Raw genomic sequence first — 17,789 nt, 5'->3', positions numbered from 1 at the left:
TTCTCAAAATGTTATCACAATTAGGGAAAGTTTGGCAGTAAGTCATTCAAATCTCTGAATGACAGTAAAGCATGTTAAAGGGACTTAGATATCAAATGCACTGATGTTGAATAAAGTTGTCACATTGCATCTCTTTTTGATGACAGAACACTAGAGAGGATGTAGTCAAATTGTTCAAAAGCAATGTGTACTTAATATATTGCCTTTATAATGATGGACTGCTTCATTGGTGTGTGTTCAGATACAATGTGACTCGAAGCCCATGTGATAACAGAGAGTTTGATCAAAGTGTTGGATTCTAAGGGTGAGTAAAAGGAAGGAAACAGGTTTCTGAATGGAATTCCAGAGGCTTGAACAGATTAAGTCACAGCTTTCCAATGGTGAGCCATTAAAAGGCGAGGATTGGTGAAACATTGACCTTAGCGGTTTATGTTGACTGGAGGAGATTGTTTCAAACAATAATTCATTGTGTTTCAAGGACTGTGACCCAGCTCTGAATAGAGTTATACAGCATGGAAACACACCTTTTGGTCTAACCCATTTGCTCCGATCAGACATAGTCCCATCTGCCAGCACCCGGCCCATATCCCTCTAACTCCTTCCTATTCATATACGCATCCAGATGCCTTTTAAATGTTGTAATTGTACCAGCCTCACCACTTCCTCTAGAGCTGATTCCATACACGTACCACTTTCAGTGTGATAACGTTACCCCTCAGGACCTTTTGTCAATCTTTCCCCTCTTATCTTAAACCCATGTCCTCTAGTTTTGGACTCCCCTACTCTCAAAAAAAGTCCTTGGCTATTCGCCCCAAATATGCCCTTCATAATTTTATAAATCTCTGTAAGGTCACCCCTCAGCCTCTGATGATCCAGGGAAAAAAGACCTAGCCTATACCACCTCGCCCTGTAACTCCAGCCTTCCAATATCGGCAACATCCTTGTTAATCTTTTCTACATTCTCTCAAGTTTCACAACATCCTTCCTATTAGAAGGGCAAGCAGAATTGTACACAGTATTCCACAATGTCCTGTATACATGAGAGAGTGTGATTGGTGAAGAAACAGTTGGGGAAGTTTGATCCATCATTATATCCAATTGCCCATCCCAAAAAATAATGAGGTGAGACCATGCTCTAGAAACACATTCTCTCTGTTTGCATATTACACTTGCCTGAACATCTTCCCTCCTTTCAAGAATTTTCCAGTTTTTATTTTCAAAGTTTTTATTGAAACAGCTTTCACAGCAAATTCAGGCAGTGCATTCCAGATAACTGAATGAATTGAATTGAATTTATTGTCACGTGTACCGAGGCACAGTGAAAAGCTTTGTCTTGTGAGTAATACAGGCAGATCACAGAGTTAAATGGCATAGATAAGTAAATAATAGGCAAACAGTGGCAAAAACCAAAACACAGGTACAGGCAAATGCTCAGAGTTTCTGAGTTCGTTCAGTATTCTAACAACAGTCGGGTAGAAACTGTTTTGAAACCGGCTGGTGCGTGTGTTCAGGCTTCTGTACCTTCTCCCCAATGGTAGAGGTTGTAGAAAAACATTGCCAGGGTGGGATGGATCTTTGAGAATGCTGGTGGCCTTTCCTTGACAGCGGGCCTGGTAGATGGATTCTATAGATGGGAGGTTGGCCTTTGTGATTGTCCGGGCTGAGTTCGCCACTCTCGGTAATCGTCTCCGATCTTGAATGGTACAGTTGCCATACCAGGTAGTGATACATCCAGACAGAATGTTCTCGATGGCGCACCTATAAAAGTTGGCAAGGGTATTCGCCATCATGCCAAATTTCCTCAGCTGCCTGAGGAAGAAGAGATGTTGTTGGGCCTTTGTAACCAGTGCGTCCACGTGAAGAATCCAAGAAAGCTGGTTGTGGATGACCATTACCAGGTGCTTGACAGTCTCCACTCGTTCCACCTCTGTGCTGTTAATAACTTGTGATGTAAAAAAGATTCTGTTAATTTTGCTCCACCTTATTTTAACAATTGACTGAAATCTGTATCCCAACCGACTATCCTGCCAAATCTGCTCAATCAAGCCCCTTTGTTATTCTGACCATCCTATTAAATCCCCCCTTTAATTTTAATGTTGTGTGAGGGGAGATCAGTTTGACTGTGTCTGTACTCACTAGAGTTGGTTGGTTTGGAATGCAGAATGACATCAACAGCCTGGGTTCAAATCTCACACTGGCTGAGATTCCCATGAAGAACGCTCCTCCTCAACCTCTCCCTTGGCCTGAGGCGTGATGACCCTCAGGTTAAACCAACACCAGTCACCTCCTGGTAATGAGAGAGCAGACTCATGGTCCTGTGGGACTACAGTAACTTTGCTATGACTAGAGTTTCCAAGAATGAGAAGAGACCTCATTATAATGTGTAAAATCCTGACAGAGCTGGTTAGATTAGAGGCAGTGAGGATGTTTCCCCTGGTTGACAGTCCAGGACCAGGGGACACAGTCTCAGGATAGGCGGTAGACCATGTTGGACTGAGATGAGGAAACATTGGAGGGTGGTCAAACTGTGGAATTTGTTGTCACACAAGGCTGTTGAGGCTGGGTCACTGAGTATATGCAAGAAAGAGGATGGTAACATTTAGATATTAAAGAAATTAAGGGGTGTGGAGAGAATGGGGGAAAGTGGTGCAGAGATAGAGGATCAGTCATGATCAAGCCCAATGGTATGTCAGGCTCAAAGGGCCGAATGGCCTCCTCCTTCTCCTTGTGTTCTCGTTTCTATGCTTCTCAGCTCTCATGAAAACAATCCCAACTTTTTGAAGTGTCACTATGTCACTGAATTTAAACCCCTCACCCCGGTCCCATTCCAATACATCTTTTCTGCAAGGCCTTGCTATCATTTCTAAAGAGACGTCCGGAATTGGATACAATATTCCACTCCAGCCCCCTCCCGCCGTACCCCAAGTGTGGACAGGCTACCGTGTACAGATCATGGTCCCGAAGGTCTTAACTGTTAAGTACCAAACAGCACTTATCCCAATGGAACAAAATAAGTGTTTGAGAAATAGACTGCCTCTCAATTATACTCCAAAATGATCTTTTGCCTGAGAGTGTGGGAGTCAGGCCAGAGATTGTGAAGTCCTGAGAATTGAGCCCCCCCCCCCCCCCCACCCAGTCCGTAAGTAATGCCGTGAAAGATCCTGACATTGGCTGTAGAATTATAAGAATGGTCAGAGCATAGAGGGAGACTACTATGCCTCTTATGTTCTCACTGGCCCTCCATCAGTGCGCGACGGCTTTCAGACTTCATTGCCTTTTCCTGCAATTTCTTTCTCTTTGGGTCGTTGTCCAATTCTCCTTCAAAAGCCACCATTGGAGATTCTCTTTGTTGATTTTATTATTCATCCAGGGAATGCGGCCATTCTGGTACTTATTGTCTGTGTCAACTTGTCCTTGAGATGGAGGCGTTGGGTCTTGAATACAAAGCAACAGTCTGTTTGGCCATTTCTAAAGTCCGTAAGGGGCCAGCCACGTTGCCATGGGTGAGGAGTCACACATTTTACAAACTCGGTGTTTGAACGACTGCCTCTCGATGTTTGGTGCTTTGCATTGTTGGTTCAGTAAGCTAACTGTTATACTTCCATTTCCCTTGGCTCAGCTTGGGTGGTGGACCCAATGTTCTGGAGTGGACTTGAGTTTCGGACTTTGAGATGAGAGTGTTATCTATGATTCCATCAGCCACAGCCAGCGTTCTGAATGGAATTGATTTTTCTTTTTAACAAGAAGCAGCAGAAACAGGAATTCTGTGTTCATTCATTCATTCATTCACAAAAGCACACAGCTCCGTCAGCGTAAGTTATTTAAGAACTGAATAAATTATGCAAAACAGGGAAGGAGGGTTCTATTAGTCAACCATCTGAGAAGCAGTGAGTTGGATGGTTCTGGTGTTCCAGTGTTGACACTGGGGAGCATTGTTTAATGAGCCTTCTTGAGAGACAGGATGTGTGGCAGATAACAATGTTTGGGTTCATGAGTCCAAATTCCCCTCCCCCACCTTCTTAAAAATAGCTTTCCTTGACCTTGAACTAGAATCCTTTTCTCTCTCACCTTCCTGGTCTCCAGCATTAATTCTCTGTTAAGATGTTGGGAAGGCTGAGAAAATCCTTAAGTTTAACAAAATTTGATCCAATCAGGGGCAAAGTTTAAAACAAGGAAAGTTTCAAATATGAACAATTCTCAGGGAGGAGGGAAATGATTTGCCAAATGTTGCTTGTGCTTTGTTTCCTGCTCATGGAAAAGTGACAGAAGTTTAGTTCTGCCTTGTCCATCCTGGGCCAGCTTTCCATCATAACAGAATCTCAGCTAAAGCTGACAAGAACGAGGACATTAAGGAACTTTACATAAAGGTGTATACCTTTGTGTAAAAATATTTAATAATTTTAGTGCAGTGTTATATATCACCCTGAAATGGAACTTGTGGTGTGGCAGTGTGCGGGACCAAGGGTTACTGCAGTTGTGATGTGCATGGTTTGGTCTCCCAATAAGCAGCCAATTTAATCCACTTCAGACCTTGCTCAGTAAATTATACTCTGACCTCACTCCCTCTGGATTGGGGGTGGGAGGCAAAATACCCATTTGAACCTGCTCACCACCGACATGTTTTGGGATGTGGGGAGAGACGAGAGTCGGCTCAACTGTGATTGCCCCCATGGTTGAATTGTCACTCCATTTCCAATCACTTCCTAAAGTCTGGGATTGCTGCTGGTGCTCGTGATGTGTTGCTCAACAATAGTAAATGCCTAATCATTCATGGCAGACAGAAATGTAGAACAATTGGAGGGAGAAAGAAGCAACCAATAGCTTTTTCCTCCCTTTCATAACCTCTTGATCTTTTAATGGGATTCATTTCAGATATTCGTAGCTTGATACATTTACTGAATAAGTCTAACCAATAACTCATCTATTAATTTTACCCATTGCAGTCAAACTATTGGAGTTTCAAGGTCAGTACCACCTTCTATGCAGCCATTTCTGCATGTGCTCTGCATGTACAGTGTCAGTCCGCTCAGCTACTGAAACCACCATTCTCTGTGCTGTGTCTTCATTTAAATGGGGCTTAAGGGATAAAGGCGAGGGCTTTCATTTTACTTTTGAGATGTTGTGGCACTGTCTGCATATCTGCTGGTCTGCTTCCCTTTATGAGATTGTCTGACACCCTCCCCCACCCCACCCACTCCCTTCCCTTGATCTGTTTAAAAAGCACTGTCTCTAGAACAACGTTTGATGCGCAGTTCATGTTCAATACAGCTTGAGTAACAAAGAAAGGCGAGATGTTTAAATGAAAATATTCCACCAGGAGTGAAGAGAGGAAACCCTGTGAAGCACTTCAAGTAAAATTCCAGTGACTGTTCAAAACAAAAATTATGATCTGATGGGTTGCTTGCGATGAATTTTGGGGAATTGGCATTATCAGGGAGCAGTATTGAAAATGACGTGATATGCCAGGATAGAGTGCCAACCCCTGTGAATGGGTGGAGGTCCAGAAATGAGCATGGTTGTTCGGAAACTTCAGGTTGCAAATGAACTGTTGATGATGAGTGAGTGTAAGTGTGGGAATGGTAATATTGCATGGACCATACTCTTGAATGTAGCCTTGATGTCAAGGGCAGTCATTGGAATTCAGCTCTTTTGACAATGTTTGATCCAAAGCTGTAATGAGGCCACGTGCTGAATGGTCCTGGTGGAAACCAAACTGAGCATCAACAAGCAGGTTATTGCTTCACTACTGCCACTGGATAGTACTGTCAATGATTGCTTCCATTATGTTACTGATGTTCAAGAGCTCTGGTTTTTGTATACAGGACATAACTTGGGCAGTTTTTCATATTGTCATATAGATGCTGGTGTTGTAACTGAACTGGAAAAACTTGGCTAGAGGTGTAGTAAGTTCTCGATCATGTCTTCTGTAGTACTGCCAGAATGCTATCAGGACTCCTAGTCTTTGCAATTTCCAGTGCTTTCATTCTTCTTTAGATTGAATAAGGTCAGCAGGTTATGAACATATCATTAAACAAAAAGAGGGTAGCAGTAGGATATACAAGCATTGGCTTTACAATTGCTGTCTATTTCTAGTATTTCCTCTAGTACATTTCATTCTTCATTAACCCACATTGAGATCTGCTACAAGAACCTTTATTTACAGAGTCCCTCTGACTTAGCGAATTCTTTCGTCACTTCACAAGAAGTGAGTGTTGCTGGATGGGCCTGCATTTATTGCCCAATCCTAACTGCCCTGGAGAAATTGGTGGGTGAGCTGTTTTCTTGAACAGCAGCTGTCCTTGATGAGTGGGGAAGCTTTCAGGAAAAGTGATCAGGAAGGGAATTCCACAATTTCAACCCAGTGACAGTGCTATATCGGGGGGTGACGTACTTCAGGCCTGGATGGTGTGTGACTCGGAGGGGAACATGCAGAAAGTGCTGTTCCCATGTACTTGCTGACCTTGTCCTTCCAGGAAATAGACGTTGAGAGTTTGGAAGGTGCTATCCAAGGACATTGGTGTGTTCCCGTGGTGCACCTTGTAGATGTTACACACTGCTGCCACTGAATGTTAGTGCTGGAGGGAGTGGATGTTGGGTGGAAATGATCTCAATCAAGTGGGATGTTACATTCTGGATGGTGTGGAGCTTCTTGAGTTTTGTTAGAGCTGCATCCATCCTGGAAAGTGAGGGAATATTCCATCACAGTCCTGACTTGTGCCTGGAGTACAGGCTGTGTGGTGATGGGAGGTGATTTCTTTTCTGCAGATTTCCTAGCCACTAACCTGCTGTCATAGCCAGTATATTTATATGGCTAGTTCAGTTGATTTTCTGGTCAATAAAAACCCTCAGGATGTTAATAGTGGGGGATTCAGTGATGATAATGCCAAGGGAATGTCTGGAGTAAATGTTAGACTCTCTTTTGTTGGCGATGCCCTTGTGTGATATGAAGGTTAGTTGCCATTTCTCAGCCCAAGCCTTGACATTGTCCAGATCTTGTTGCATTTGGACTGCTTCAGTATCTGAGGAGTCACGAATGGTGCTGAACATTTTGCAATCATCAGCGAGCATCGCTACTTCTGATCTTATGATGGAGGGAAGTTATGATAAGTTCTGATCTTATGATGGAGCAGCTGAAGATGGATGGGTCTAGGACACAACCACAAGGAATTCCTGCAGAGATGTCCTTGAGCTGAGATAACTGACCTCCCAACAACCACAACCACCTTCCTTTGCGTTAGATAGGAGAGCTTCACCCATGATTCCCACTGATTCCAGTTTTGCTGGTGCTCCTTAATGCCATTCTCTTGAATGTAGCCTTGATGTCAAGGGCAGTCATTGGAATTCAGCTCTTTTGACGATGTTTGATCCAAAGCTGTAACGTGCTGAATGGTCCTGGTGGAAACCAAACTGAGCATCAACAAGCAGGTTATTGCTTCACTACTGCCACTGGATAGTACTGTCAATGATTGCTTCCATTATGTTACTGATGTTCAAGAGCTCTGCTTTTTGTGTACAGGACATAACTTGGGCAGTTTTTCATATTGTCATATAGATGCTAGTGTTGTAACTGAACTGGAAAAACTTGGCTAGAGGTGTAGTAAGTTCTGGATCATGTCTTCTGTAGTACTGCCAGAATGCTATCAGGACTCCTAGTCTTTGCAATTTCCAGTGCTATCAGAAATTTCCTGAAATCATGTGAAATGATTTGAATTGGCTGAAGACTGGTGATGCTCGGTGATTTTGGGACCCTCTAGAGGGGGCCAAGATTGATTATCCGTTTGATTCTTCTGGCTAAAAATAGATGCAAATGTTTCAGTCTTACCTTGTGCGTGTTGGGTGTGTTGGGTTCTCCCTTCATTAAGGATGTGGAAAGTTGAGGAGCCTCCATCTGCTCTGAGTTGTTTAATTGTCCGTCACCATTCACAACTCGATGTGGCAGGATTTCCAAGGACCATTGCCAGGTGTAATTTCACACTGAGACACGAGAGATGGCAGTGCACCTGTCCAAAAGCTTGGCCAAATAATAACTTTGAAGGGAATGTGAATGAAAAAGTGGAGAAATTCAGGGAGGGAGTTTCTGAGTTACTGACTTTATAATGGGGTCACGCCTCTCAATTATGGAGTGACAGCAGATACAAACCTCTCACAATCCAAAAGTTACACCTTATAAAGGAAATGAAGGATGAGTGAGAGTCCAGCTTGGAAAAGATCAGAGACCATGATGAAACATGATAGAACAACATCCCCCTGAGCTGGTTAACACCATACTGATTTAGCAATGTGTTTACCAGCTGATGGCTGGTATTTGATAGATTCATTTTGTCTAAGAAACCAATGAATTCAAGTCTAACCTGACTTGAAACCCATCTTTGGTTCAACTCCTCAAACTCTGGTCCCATCTTATGCACAAGTGTCATTTTGGTTGGCAAACTAAAAACACTCAGTGTGAATAGTATGATCACTTGAAATCTTCAAACCACTCAATTCACCACATAAACAGAAAATTGTTGCTGTCTCATTCATCAACAAGATAGCATCTCTAATCCAAACAGATGGAGGCTTCAACAGTTCTTTTCTACTTTTAGTTGATATTTTCTTTCCCAAGCTAATTTTGAATTCTTAATTCCCTCGCCATTGATCGTGGATATTTGAGAGATTATAAGTGACCTTAAATTAGAGGGGGGCTTTAAAAATGCAGCCAGATTGCCATCAAAGATCACTATGTAATTTCAATTACAATTCACACTCCTTCCAATGTTTACTAATCGTGATCAGAGAAAATAATGTTTTCCATCAGCAGATACAATATATAAAAATTAGTGCAAGATATTTTTATACCTCAAATAAAAGGTCCAAAACCTTGAGGATATCAGAGAGATTTATGGAGGGAATTGCTCACAATCTGAAGTTTACAACTTGCACATCTACTGAAGAGAAATAGCTAATTGAAGAGCTAATAATTTTATTATTGCATTCTTGTGTATGGAAATTTGTGGGAGTTTTCCCAGTATGAAATGCAGAAAACATTTCATATCATAATTTGGAGATGCCAGTGTTGGACTGAGGTGTAATGCTCATCAGGCTAGAACTAGTAGTTGGATTTATTTGTAAGACATACAATTACAAAGAAGCAAACGAACATAACAGACAATTAGAAAACAATTGACCGCCATAGAACTTTAAATAGAGAAACTGAACAAAAAAATTAGTGCAAGATATTTTAGCATTCAATCAGGAAACATATTTTGTTGCAAAAGGCAGTCAAAGTATGAAATTCTGTCTCTAAAAGGGTAGCACGGTGGCTCATTGGTTAGTACTGTTGCCTCACACCACCAGGACCCCAGGTTTGATTCCAGCCTTGGGCTGTGTGGAGTTTGCAAATTCTCCCCGTGTCTGCGTGGGTTTCTGCCCACAGTCCAAAGATGTGCAGGTCAGGTGAATTGGTCATGCTAAATTGCCTATAGTGTTAAGTGCATTAGTCAGAGGCAAATGGGTCGGTGTGGACTGGTTGGGCCGGTGGGCCTGTTTCCATACTGTGGGTAATCTAATCAAATGGCTGCTTGGGGTCAGTTGAAATTTTCAAGGCTGATATTAATAGATTTTTCTTCGGTAAGATTATCAAGGGACATGGCAATCCCATCCAGGGGACATGGGGTGACCATCTGGATATGCAGTGACCTGACTGAATAGTAGAAAAAATGAAAGGGGCTGATTTGGCTCCCTTATCTTTTAATATATTTCTTGGAATGTGGGTAATACTGGCATTGATTACCAATTCATAATCTCCCTTGAGATGGCGCTGGTGATCTTCTGCCCTGAATGAATGCTGGAATCCAGGTGCTACGGGTCCACCCATAACGCTGTTAGGAAGGGAACTCTTGTTTTTATTCCTCAAATGAAAGGTCCAAAACCTTGAGGATATCAGAGAGATTAATGGAGGGGATGCTGGTTGCCTCAATACACTGAATGCGGAGGATGAAGGATTGGAAGGGGGTTGAGAAATAAGAGCCCTCCAACACTGGTGTCTTTTGTAGAATCCTCTAACTGTCTTTGATTAATGTTGGATGGGTAATTCAAATCTAAAGAGCCTCTCCCACTGCCAAGGTATGGAAACCTGTAGGCAAACAGCAAATTGAACATCTTGGGACCAGTGCTCGGATATAATTCCTGACTTTCTTTGAATTAAATGCCATTAACCCGAGAAAAAAAAACCAACTCTTTATCTCCAGGCAGAGAGGCGTTTTATTTATTAAGTGTGCCATTCAGACAGATATGAACAACATAATTCTGATGGGCTTTGTATTACTTCTGACTTAACTATCAATTGTATCTGAGAACAGCCCCTGAGAGAGACTCTGTAAGTTTTTCATGCATTTAACATTTCAAGGACACTAGGGGATTTCTGATGTAATTAGCTTACGAGTGCAATGAATGAAATGACTTGATTCCAGGAAATCAGCTGGTCCATAGACGGTCGCCAGAGAAATTCTCTCTGGATGGTATTGTATCATCATTCATTTTGCACAAAGTCATTTCTAAGACTGGAGTGAAGTGCTAATCTAAACACTACGTTGTAGACTCGGGAATGAGACTCGATCATGCTGAAAAGTGACGGTTCTGCAAGTGGAACCTTTGTTGACCCTTCCTTGACAAGGTGGATCCAAGCCCAACAGCCGAGGGCACCTCAGGGTACATGGCAGATTGTATCTGCAGTTGTGGTGTCTAACCTTGGTGATGGCAATAAGTTAGTGAGCTGCACGCTCGCCTCCAAGTCAGAACCTAATTCACGCCACGCAGCAAGGAATTGAGTACGTGATCCTAGACAAAACTGAGGGAAAACTGTTTGATAGGGTCCTGCACCATTACACCTAATGGGCATTGGCTTCAAAAAGGTCAGTTATACTGGCAATTAGATACATTCTGCTGATTTTCCTTATAAATTGATATAAGAGCAAATCAGTCACATGTAACAGCAGTTTTGCACACAAAGCCAATGGACTTGAATGTGGGTTAACCTTTAATTTAGGGAAGGTGTCTCCATTCCACATAGTGTCACGGTATCAAAATGGTGTGAACGACATGTCCATTACTAGTGTACATACGCTGGGTCAGGGTTAAAAGATCAAATCTTGCTCAAGACCAAAAACTCATGATATTTGCTGACATTCACAGTCCTACAGACTGAGGGAATGCTGCACTGTCGGTGAGCCAGGATTGTTCTCTTAGGTGTGCTGAGTAAAGGCATTTTTTTTAATGAGTAATGGCGATTTTGTCAATAGTTGCTGTTAGTACAGGATAAAACTGACAGCAAAATCAAGCATCTATTGTAAATGCAGATGAAGATAGAAATCCAGGTGTTGATGTTAGTGATATCTTGTTGTAGTCTTCACCAATGAAATCTGCAGAGTTTGTTTTTGCTGTAATGATGTAAACAGGTGATCCTTTTCCATTAGCCTGGTACCAGGCACTGATGATAAAGTTAAGGCTTGTATACCCTGTTGTAAAAAGTGATCATTAATGATAAGCAATATCTCTGGCCATGAACAGTTCATTTTGTGAATATGAAACTTCATTTCCACTGAAGAAATTAAATGTAACAGATTTGTAAAATAAAGCTTTTTTTTAGCCTTTCAAGTTTTCTCTTCCATGTCTCCCATAATCCCAGCATTCCCTAATATTTATTACTTTGCTTTTTGAAGATTTACATATTCATATTTTCTGTTTCTCCCTTCCACTGTTGCCAACTGCATGCCTCAGTGAAGAATTTTCAATCAGTTCCCCCACCCCCCCGCACCATTGCTTTATCCTTCTCTTAATGTCACAGACTCAGTGTAATAGGTGACGAGAACTATAAATCTTTGCTGACAATCCCATGAGACATTTGCGGGAATATATGTGAAGTGAAGTGAAGGGGATAAGACATTCATGTGCTACTCGCAGTGAAATCTAGATTTTTATTGGATCATTATTATATTTTTCTTGATGGGTGCTTGCTGTATGTAAGTCAACTGTCACAATTCCTACAGCAGTGACTGTATTGGTAGTAAAGTGGTTTCGGATCCCCTATTCTCCTGAAGGGCATTACAAAAATGCAAGTTTTTCGGGACCATTCACGAAGAGACATGTGATTTTGGTCTTTAAATTAGATTGACCATTCAGTCTGTTGTTTATTTGAGGTGAGTTTCTTCTCTTCTGAGGGAATCAGTGATGACATGAGTTTATAGAATTTTAATTCTGGCCTGTACCTGATTATTACTGGGCAGCTTACGAGGAACTAATGCTGCAGTCTATCACTGAAAGTTGCTGTCCCTCTTCTCACGAACACTTGTCCGATACTAATATATCGATCTGAGTAATTATTCCATAAACTTCTGGTGTTTCCTGATGATTATTGGAAGAATCTGTCAGTAGGAGACAGATCATCTCAAATCATCAAACTTATCATCATCATCAAATCATCAAACCTTGAACTTGTAATGAGGAAGGGTGGGGTGTATTAAATCCTGTTTTAATTTGTCTGCAGTTGCCTCTCTTGGCTTCTGAGTCACTAACTTCTTGCTGAGCTCATGGAATGATTAAAAATACTCATCGTGCTCCTTGAATGAGTTATCCAATTAGTCATAGAATCATCGTCCTACAGCTCAGCCCAATAAATCTATGAAGTTTTCCGCTTCAAGAATTTACCCAATTCCCTTCTGAATATTGGTTTTGAACTTGCTCCTGCTCTTCAGGGAGAGAATTCCAGACCATCATAACTTCTTGTATAAAAACAATCTCTTCTCATTTCAGTCTTGGTTCTTTAGCAAATTAAAGTAAACTTATGTCCTCACATCATTGACCATTTGCTCTTTATGTACTCAATCAAAACCCTATATGATGTTGAGCACCTCTATTGCATCGTCCTGAGCTTTCTATTTTTAGTGGAGGCCCTCAGTTTCTCCAATCTCTCCATTTTGCTAAAAGATTAGAAATTGAAGCTGATGTCTACCCTCATCAGAACCAGGACACAAGAAACACACTCAAAGAAGGAAATAGCAGTTTGTGGGGAATGAGGAGAAGATGCTGGTTGGTTGGGCTGTCAATGGTATGGAGATGTGGCAAGAACAATTAACTGTCAATCTTCATTCTCAAGCCAGGCAGGTACATTCTGATTGATTATGGCGTTGCCATGGAGATGCCACAGGGTTTGGCTGTCTCCATGATTCCATTGATTGAAAGCAATGCGATATATGTACAAATTCCTTTTGCCCACATAAAACAGGGCCTTGTGTACTTACATATGAACTTCCAGCATGTGCAAATGTGAGCTGAACTGGTGATCTTAAATTGGTTTCTGATGTATCTCACAGCACATTTGAGATTACTTAACAAATGGTTTCCAATGCCATCATCATTTCTAATGGTGGATGTACTTTTCTAAGGCATGCAGATATGGGTGAGTTGAACCTGAGTGTTATGCTGCCTGCTATGAATATATAGTTTGATACAGTCTGCCAGTCATTGGGCTATATGCCCTACATACCTGGCAGCACACTGGCACTGAAACTGGCAGAGAACATTACATATCTGTGCAGTAGGCAAATGTCTTTTTGGCTTGACAGCAGTATCCTATTAGTGGGGAAAAGCACTTGGGGATTTACTATACAACAACAGCACAAGACAGATAGCTTCACTAGTTGTTCACGTTTTGAGATACATACCTCTTTCAGGGTAACCTGAAGTAGACTGGGCACGGTTCAGGGCCATGAAGAAACATGTAGACCCATTTATTGAGTGTCTGCGATGCCCAATGAGTGAGGATTTGATCAGTGTATCCATTACCACACAGGACAGTTTTGATACAGCCTGTTGTCGTGTCATGTTTATACAGCAAGCAAATGGCAAGGGTCAACTCATGAGATGGCCAATAAGATTGATCTTACAGCATGTGGGACTTTAGGAATCCCACCGTATGTACATAGCGGTGAGTGTAAGTTTCCGTACTGGTTGACAGGTCGTTTATTGATTTCTCACCAAAAACCTTACGGAGGGGAAGCTTGTTGATTGCTGTATTTCAGTGGTAACTTCGAGTGCAGTTTGTAGTCTATTCAGATGTGTAAAGAAATTATTTGTCACGTAATGTTGAAATATTTCAGACATTCTCTGCATGATGGAAGTATGCAAGGGGTAGGAGGTTAATGGTCTTTCTATCAAAGACATACTTCTCCTGGTAACCAACAAAGATGTTAGTGAGAACTTGGCCTAAAGAGGATGCCATGGCAACGGTCTCTCTCAATCTTTCCCAAGTCTATTTCTTGTATCCCTGTTCTGATGAGTGCAAGACAAAAAGCTTCAACTTCCTGATAGCAGTGTTTAATTTCTCTTCACTTTACTGAAGTCTTGCCTCTTTGCTAATATTCTTGTATGTCTTCTCTATGCTATGGGGAGACGATGCAATGTCACAGTGGTAATGTGATTGGAATAGTCATCCACAGGATCAGGACAATGCTTTGGGAAAGTGAAAACAGAAAATGATGGAGGAATGCAGCAGGTCTGGTAGGATTTGTGGAGAGAGTTAATGCTTCGAGTCCAATCTGACTGCTGTGGGAATGTGCCCTGAAATCCCAGCACCACAGTAACACCTGGTGCAATTTCAATTCAATTATCAAATGTGGAAATGAAATCTCATCTCAGCACAGGTCATTCATGTTTTACTAACACAAATTCATTATAACACGATGGACAAATTGGGGACATTGCTTCTCAAGCGTGGAGTTTTAAAGCGTGTATTGGTTATAACGCGATTCTGGCCCCATTAGTTTAAATGGTGTTGCTATCACACGATTTTCTTATAACACAGAACGGAATGACAGCGTTATAGTGGAACTGACTGTAATGATGACCATCATCAATCATTATAAAGAAAATGTAATGGTTCACTCATGTCCTGTAGGGGAGGAGATCTCCCGTCCTTTACATGTGACTCCAGACACACAGCAATGAGGTTAACTCTTAACCCCACCCCCACCAACTCTGAAATGGCTGAGAGGGGTGGGAAACAAACACTGGCCTTCCCACTGGTGCACACGTTGCAAGAAGCTTTAAAAGTCCCCTTCCAACATCATGATCTTTCCGAAAGAAGGATACACAGAATTGGATACAATAATCAAACTGGGTTGGAACCAGTGACGTATAAAATTTACCATCATTTCCTTATATCCAATCACTCTCCAAGTCAAGGAAATCACGTGTTTTTTTTAGAAGTGTTCCCAGTCTGTCCTTCAAAAGGTTGGTGCACAACTACTCGAGGTCCCTTTGTTCCTGGGTCACTGCGAAGATTGCATTATCTTATATGTTGCCTTGGCTCGTTCCTCCCTACTGAATGTGAATCATTTAGAGTCATAGATCATAGAGATGTACAGCATGGAAACAGACCCTTCAGTCCAGTCTGTCCATTCCAACCAGATATCCCAACTCAATCTAGTCCCACCTGCCAGCACCCGGCCCATATCCCTCCAAACCCTTCCTATTCATATACCCATCCAAATGCCTCTTAAGTGTTGCAATTGTACCAGCCTCCACCACTTCCTCTGGCAGCTCATTCCATACACGTATCACCCTCTGTGTGAAAAAGTTGCCCCTTAGGTCTCTTTTATATCTTTCCCCTCTCACCCTAAACCTATGCCCTCTAGTTCTGAACTCCCCAACCCCAGGGAAAAGACTTTGCCTATTTACCCTATCCATGCCTCTCATGATTTTGTAAGGTCACCCCTCAGCGTCTGATGCTCCAGGGAAAGTAGCCCCAGCCTGTTCAGCCTCTCCCTATAGCTCAAATCCTCCAACCCTGGCAACATCCTTGTAAATCTTTTCTGAACCCTTTCAAGATTCACAACATCTTTCTGATCTTCTACTTGTTCTGCTTTAAATGAGGTCTGTTTTGTATCTGCCCATTTCACCAGCCTGTCTGTTACTTCTGACACTACCCGCCTCATAATATCTTTCCATCTTGTGCCATCTGCTAACATTATATTTATGTCCTGCACACGCAAACATCCCCCAGGTCACAAATGGTTATCAAAAGGAGCATGTGTATCGAAATGACCCCAGGCAACACTTGTACCTCGATCTGAAAACCAACTGCGGTGATCTGTTTTCTGTCTTGGGTCGATTATGAATTATGATCCACAATCCCTTTAATTCCTTGGTTTTACACGTCTATTATGTGGTACCTTATTAAGGGTAGGTAGTCTATTATGTGGTTTTAAGAGCTCATGTCTCCATCAGCCACAGGTAGCCTCAGCAATCCCTTCCATCCTTACATCAACAAATATAGTCCAGGTAGTAAAATGGCGTACCTTTAGCAAATCTATGCAGATTGTCATTGCCCTCGGTTTTTCCCTAAATGACAATTTGTTATCTCCAGGATTGTTCTTCTGTCGAAGAAGTGAGACCATCAATCCTATAGTTGCTGCAATTGTCTCTCTCTCCCTCCTCATTTGGAATTCTGTTCTGACATTTTGCAGTTCAGCAGTTCCCTGGCACCCACTTGCATTCTGAAGAAGGATTGGAATAGTGTGGCCAGAATCTCCGTTGCCTAAAGCTTCATTCCTTCAGCAGCTGAGTTGCACTCCATCCAGATTTCCAGATCTTCCATCATTCCACCCTGAACATTGCCAGCTTTCACGATGCTTCATCACGGATCTATCCGATCCAATTTCTTTATGACCTTCTCCCTTGGACTGTGACTGCAACCTCTTCTGTACTCAAGACAGTTACAAAGGACACAGTTCATTTGCCATGCTGTCTCTACCTGCTGTCCATCGCTTATTCGAACTTTGTCCTTACTCTGACTGCCCTACGATGATTAAAGACTGAGAGACTCCTTGGCTTCCTACTACCACTGCCATTTTGGGAAGTCACACAGTGATAACTCTGAGTTGTTGCTGACTGGATGGGGCTGTGAATGAAATGAGTGAAATCTGTGTAAATCTTCTATCAATTTTCCGGCCCCACCCCCCTTTCAGTCTCACCATGCCCTGGGAAGGGACTGTGGTTGGACCAATTCCTTTTCTCCACACCGGTGTTCATTGGTGTTGTTTCCTTGATTGAGTGGGGTAGCAGTGAGGCTGTAGTTTATACTCTGAGCCAGGAGGAGCCACTGTGGCCAAAAGAGGCTGGTTCAACTTTCAACTGACAAGTGGCCAAAAGCAGGATTGAAGGACACACTTGTGGACGGACTCCTTGTGCAACAGGAAGATAACCTCTGAATCACTTGGAATTTAAGTTCTCTCCTAAGGATTTAATTGCAAAAGAAAAGCCCAATTTATTACTTCTTGCAATCAATGACACCATTTGAGCAGTTCAGTTTGCTTCTGTATTGGGACTCATCATTGTGAGAGGGTGAGTGAGATGGTGTTTTTAAAATCATACAGTAGAGGAGGCACCCGTCACTCTCTACTGTCCCGGTGGATGGCAGTCAGACACATCAGGAAATCTGTATATCACCATTGTCAACAGGAATAGTGCCAGAAGACTGGAGGATGGCAAATGTCCCCTTGTTCACCCTCCAATCCTGTCCAACACTGCTGCTCCCCACTCCCCAACCCTGTCCAACACCACCCACCACCCCCCACCACCTCTGTCCAACACTGCCCCTGTGCAGGCTCACAAACCCTGTCTAATGCTGCATGCCCCCAAATCCCATTCAACACCACCCCAAACGTCACACCAGCACTACCCACCAACAACACACAAACACTGTCCAATACCGCCCCCTGCCCCACCCCCAAACCCCTCCCCCCCCTCCCCCG

At 42.5% G+C, this 17,789-nt stretch overlaps 1 protein-coding gene across 1 annotated transcript in view; it reads left to right on the top strand.

Annotated features, from left to right (window-relative positions):
* Positions 1-17,789, top strand: part of LOC122539627 (SRC kinase signaling inhibitor 1-like) — a 523,191-nt gene that overhangs the window by 288,594 nt on the left and 216,808 nt on the right. The window contains exon 6 of the mRNA XM_043674625.1: positions 4,944-4,964. Coding sequence (XP_043530560.1) covers positions 4,944-4,964 — 21 coding nt within the window. The remainder of the gene's footprint in view (positions 1-4,943; positions 4,965-17,789) is intronic.

The sequence above is a fragment of the Chiloscyllium plagiosum genome, chromosome 33 (genome assembly GCF_004010195.1).
Source record: "Chiloscyllium plagiosum isolate BGI_BamShark_2017 chromosome 33, ASM401019v2, whole genome shotgun sequence".
Lineage (NCBI taxonomy): Eukaryota > Metazoa > Chordata > Chondrichthyes > Orectolobiformes > Hemiscylliidae > Chiloscyllium > Chiloscyllium plagiosum.
Note: the sequence above shows the minus strand (reverse complement) of the source record. Positions and strands in the feature narration are given on the sequence as shown.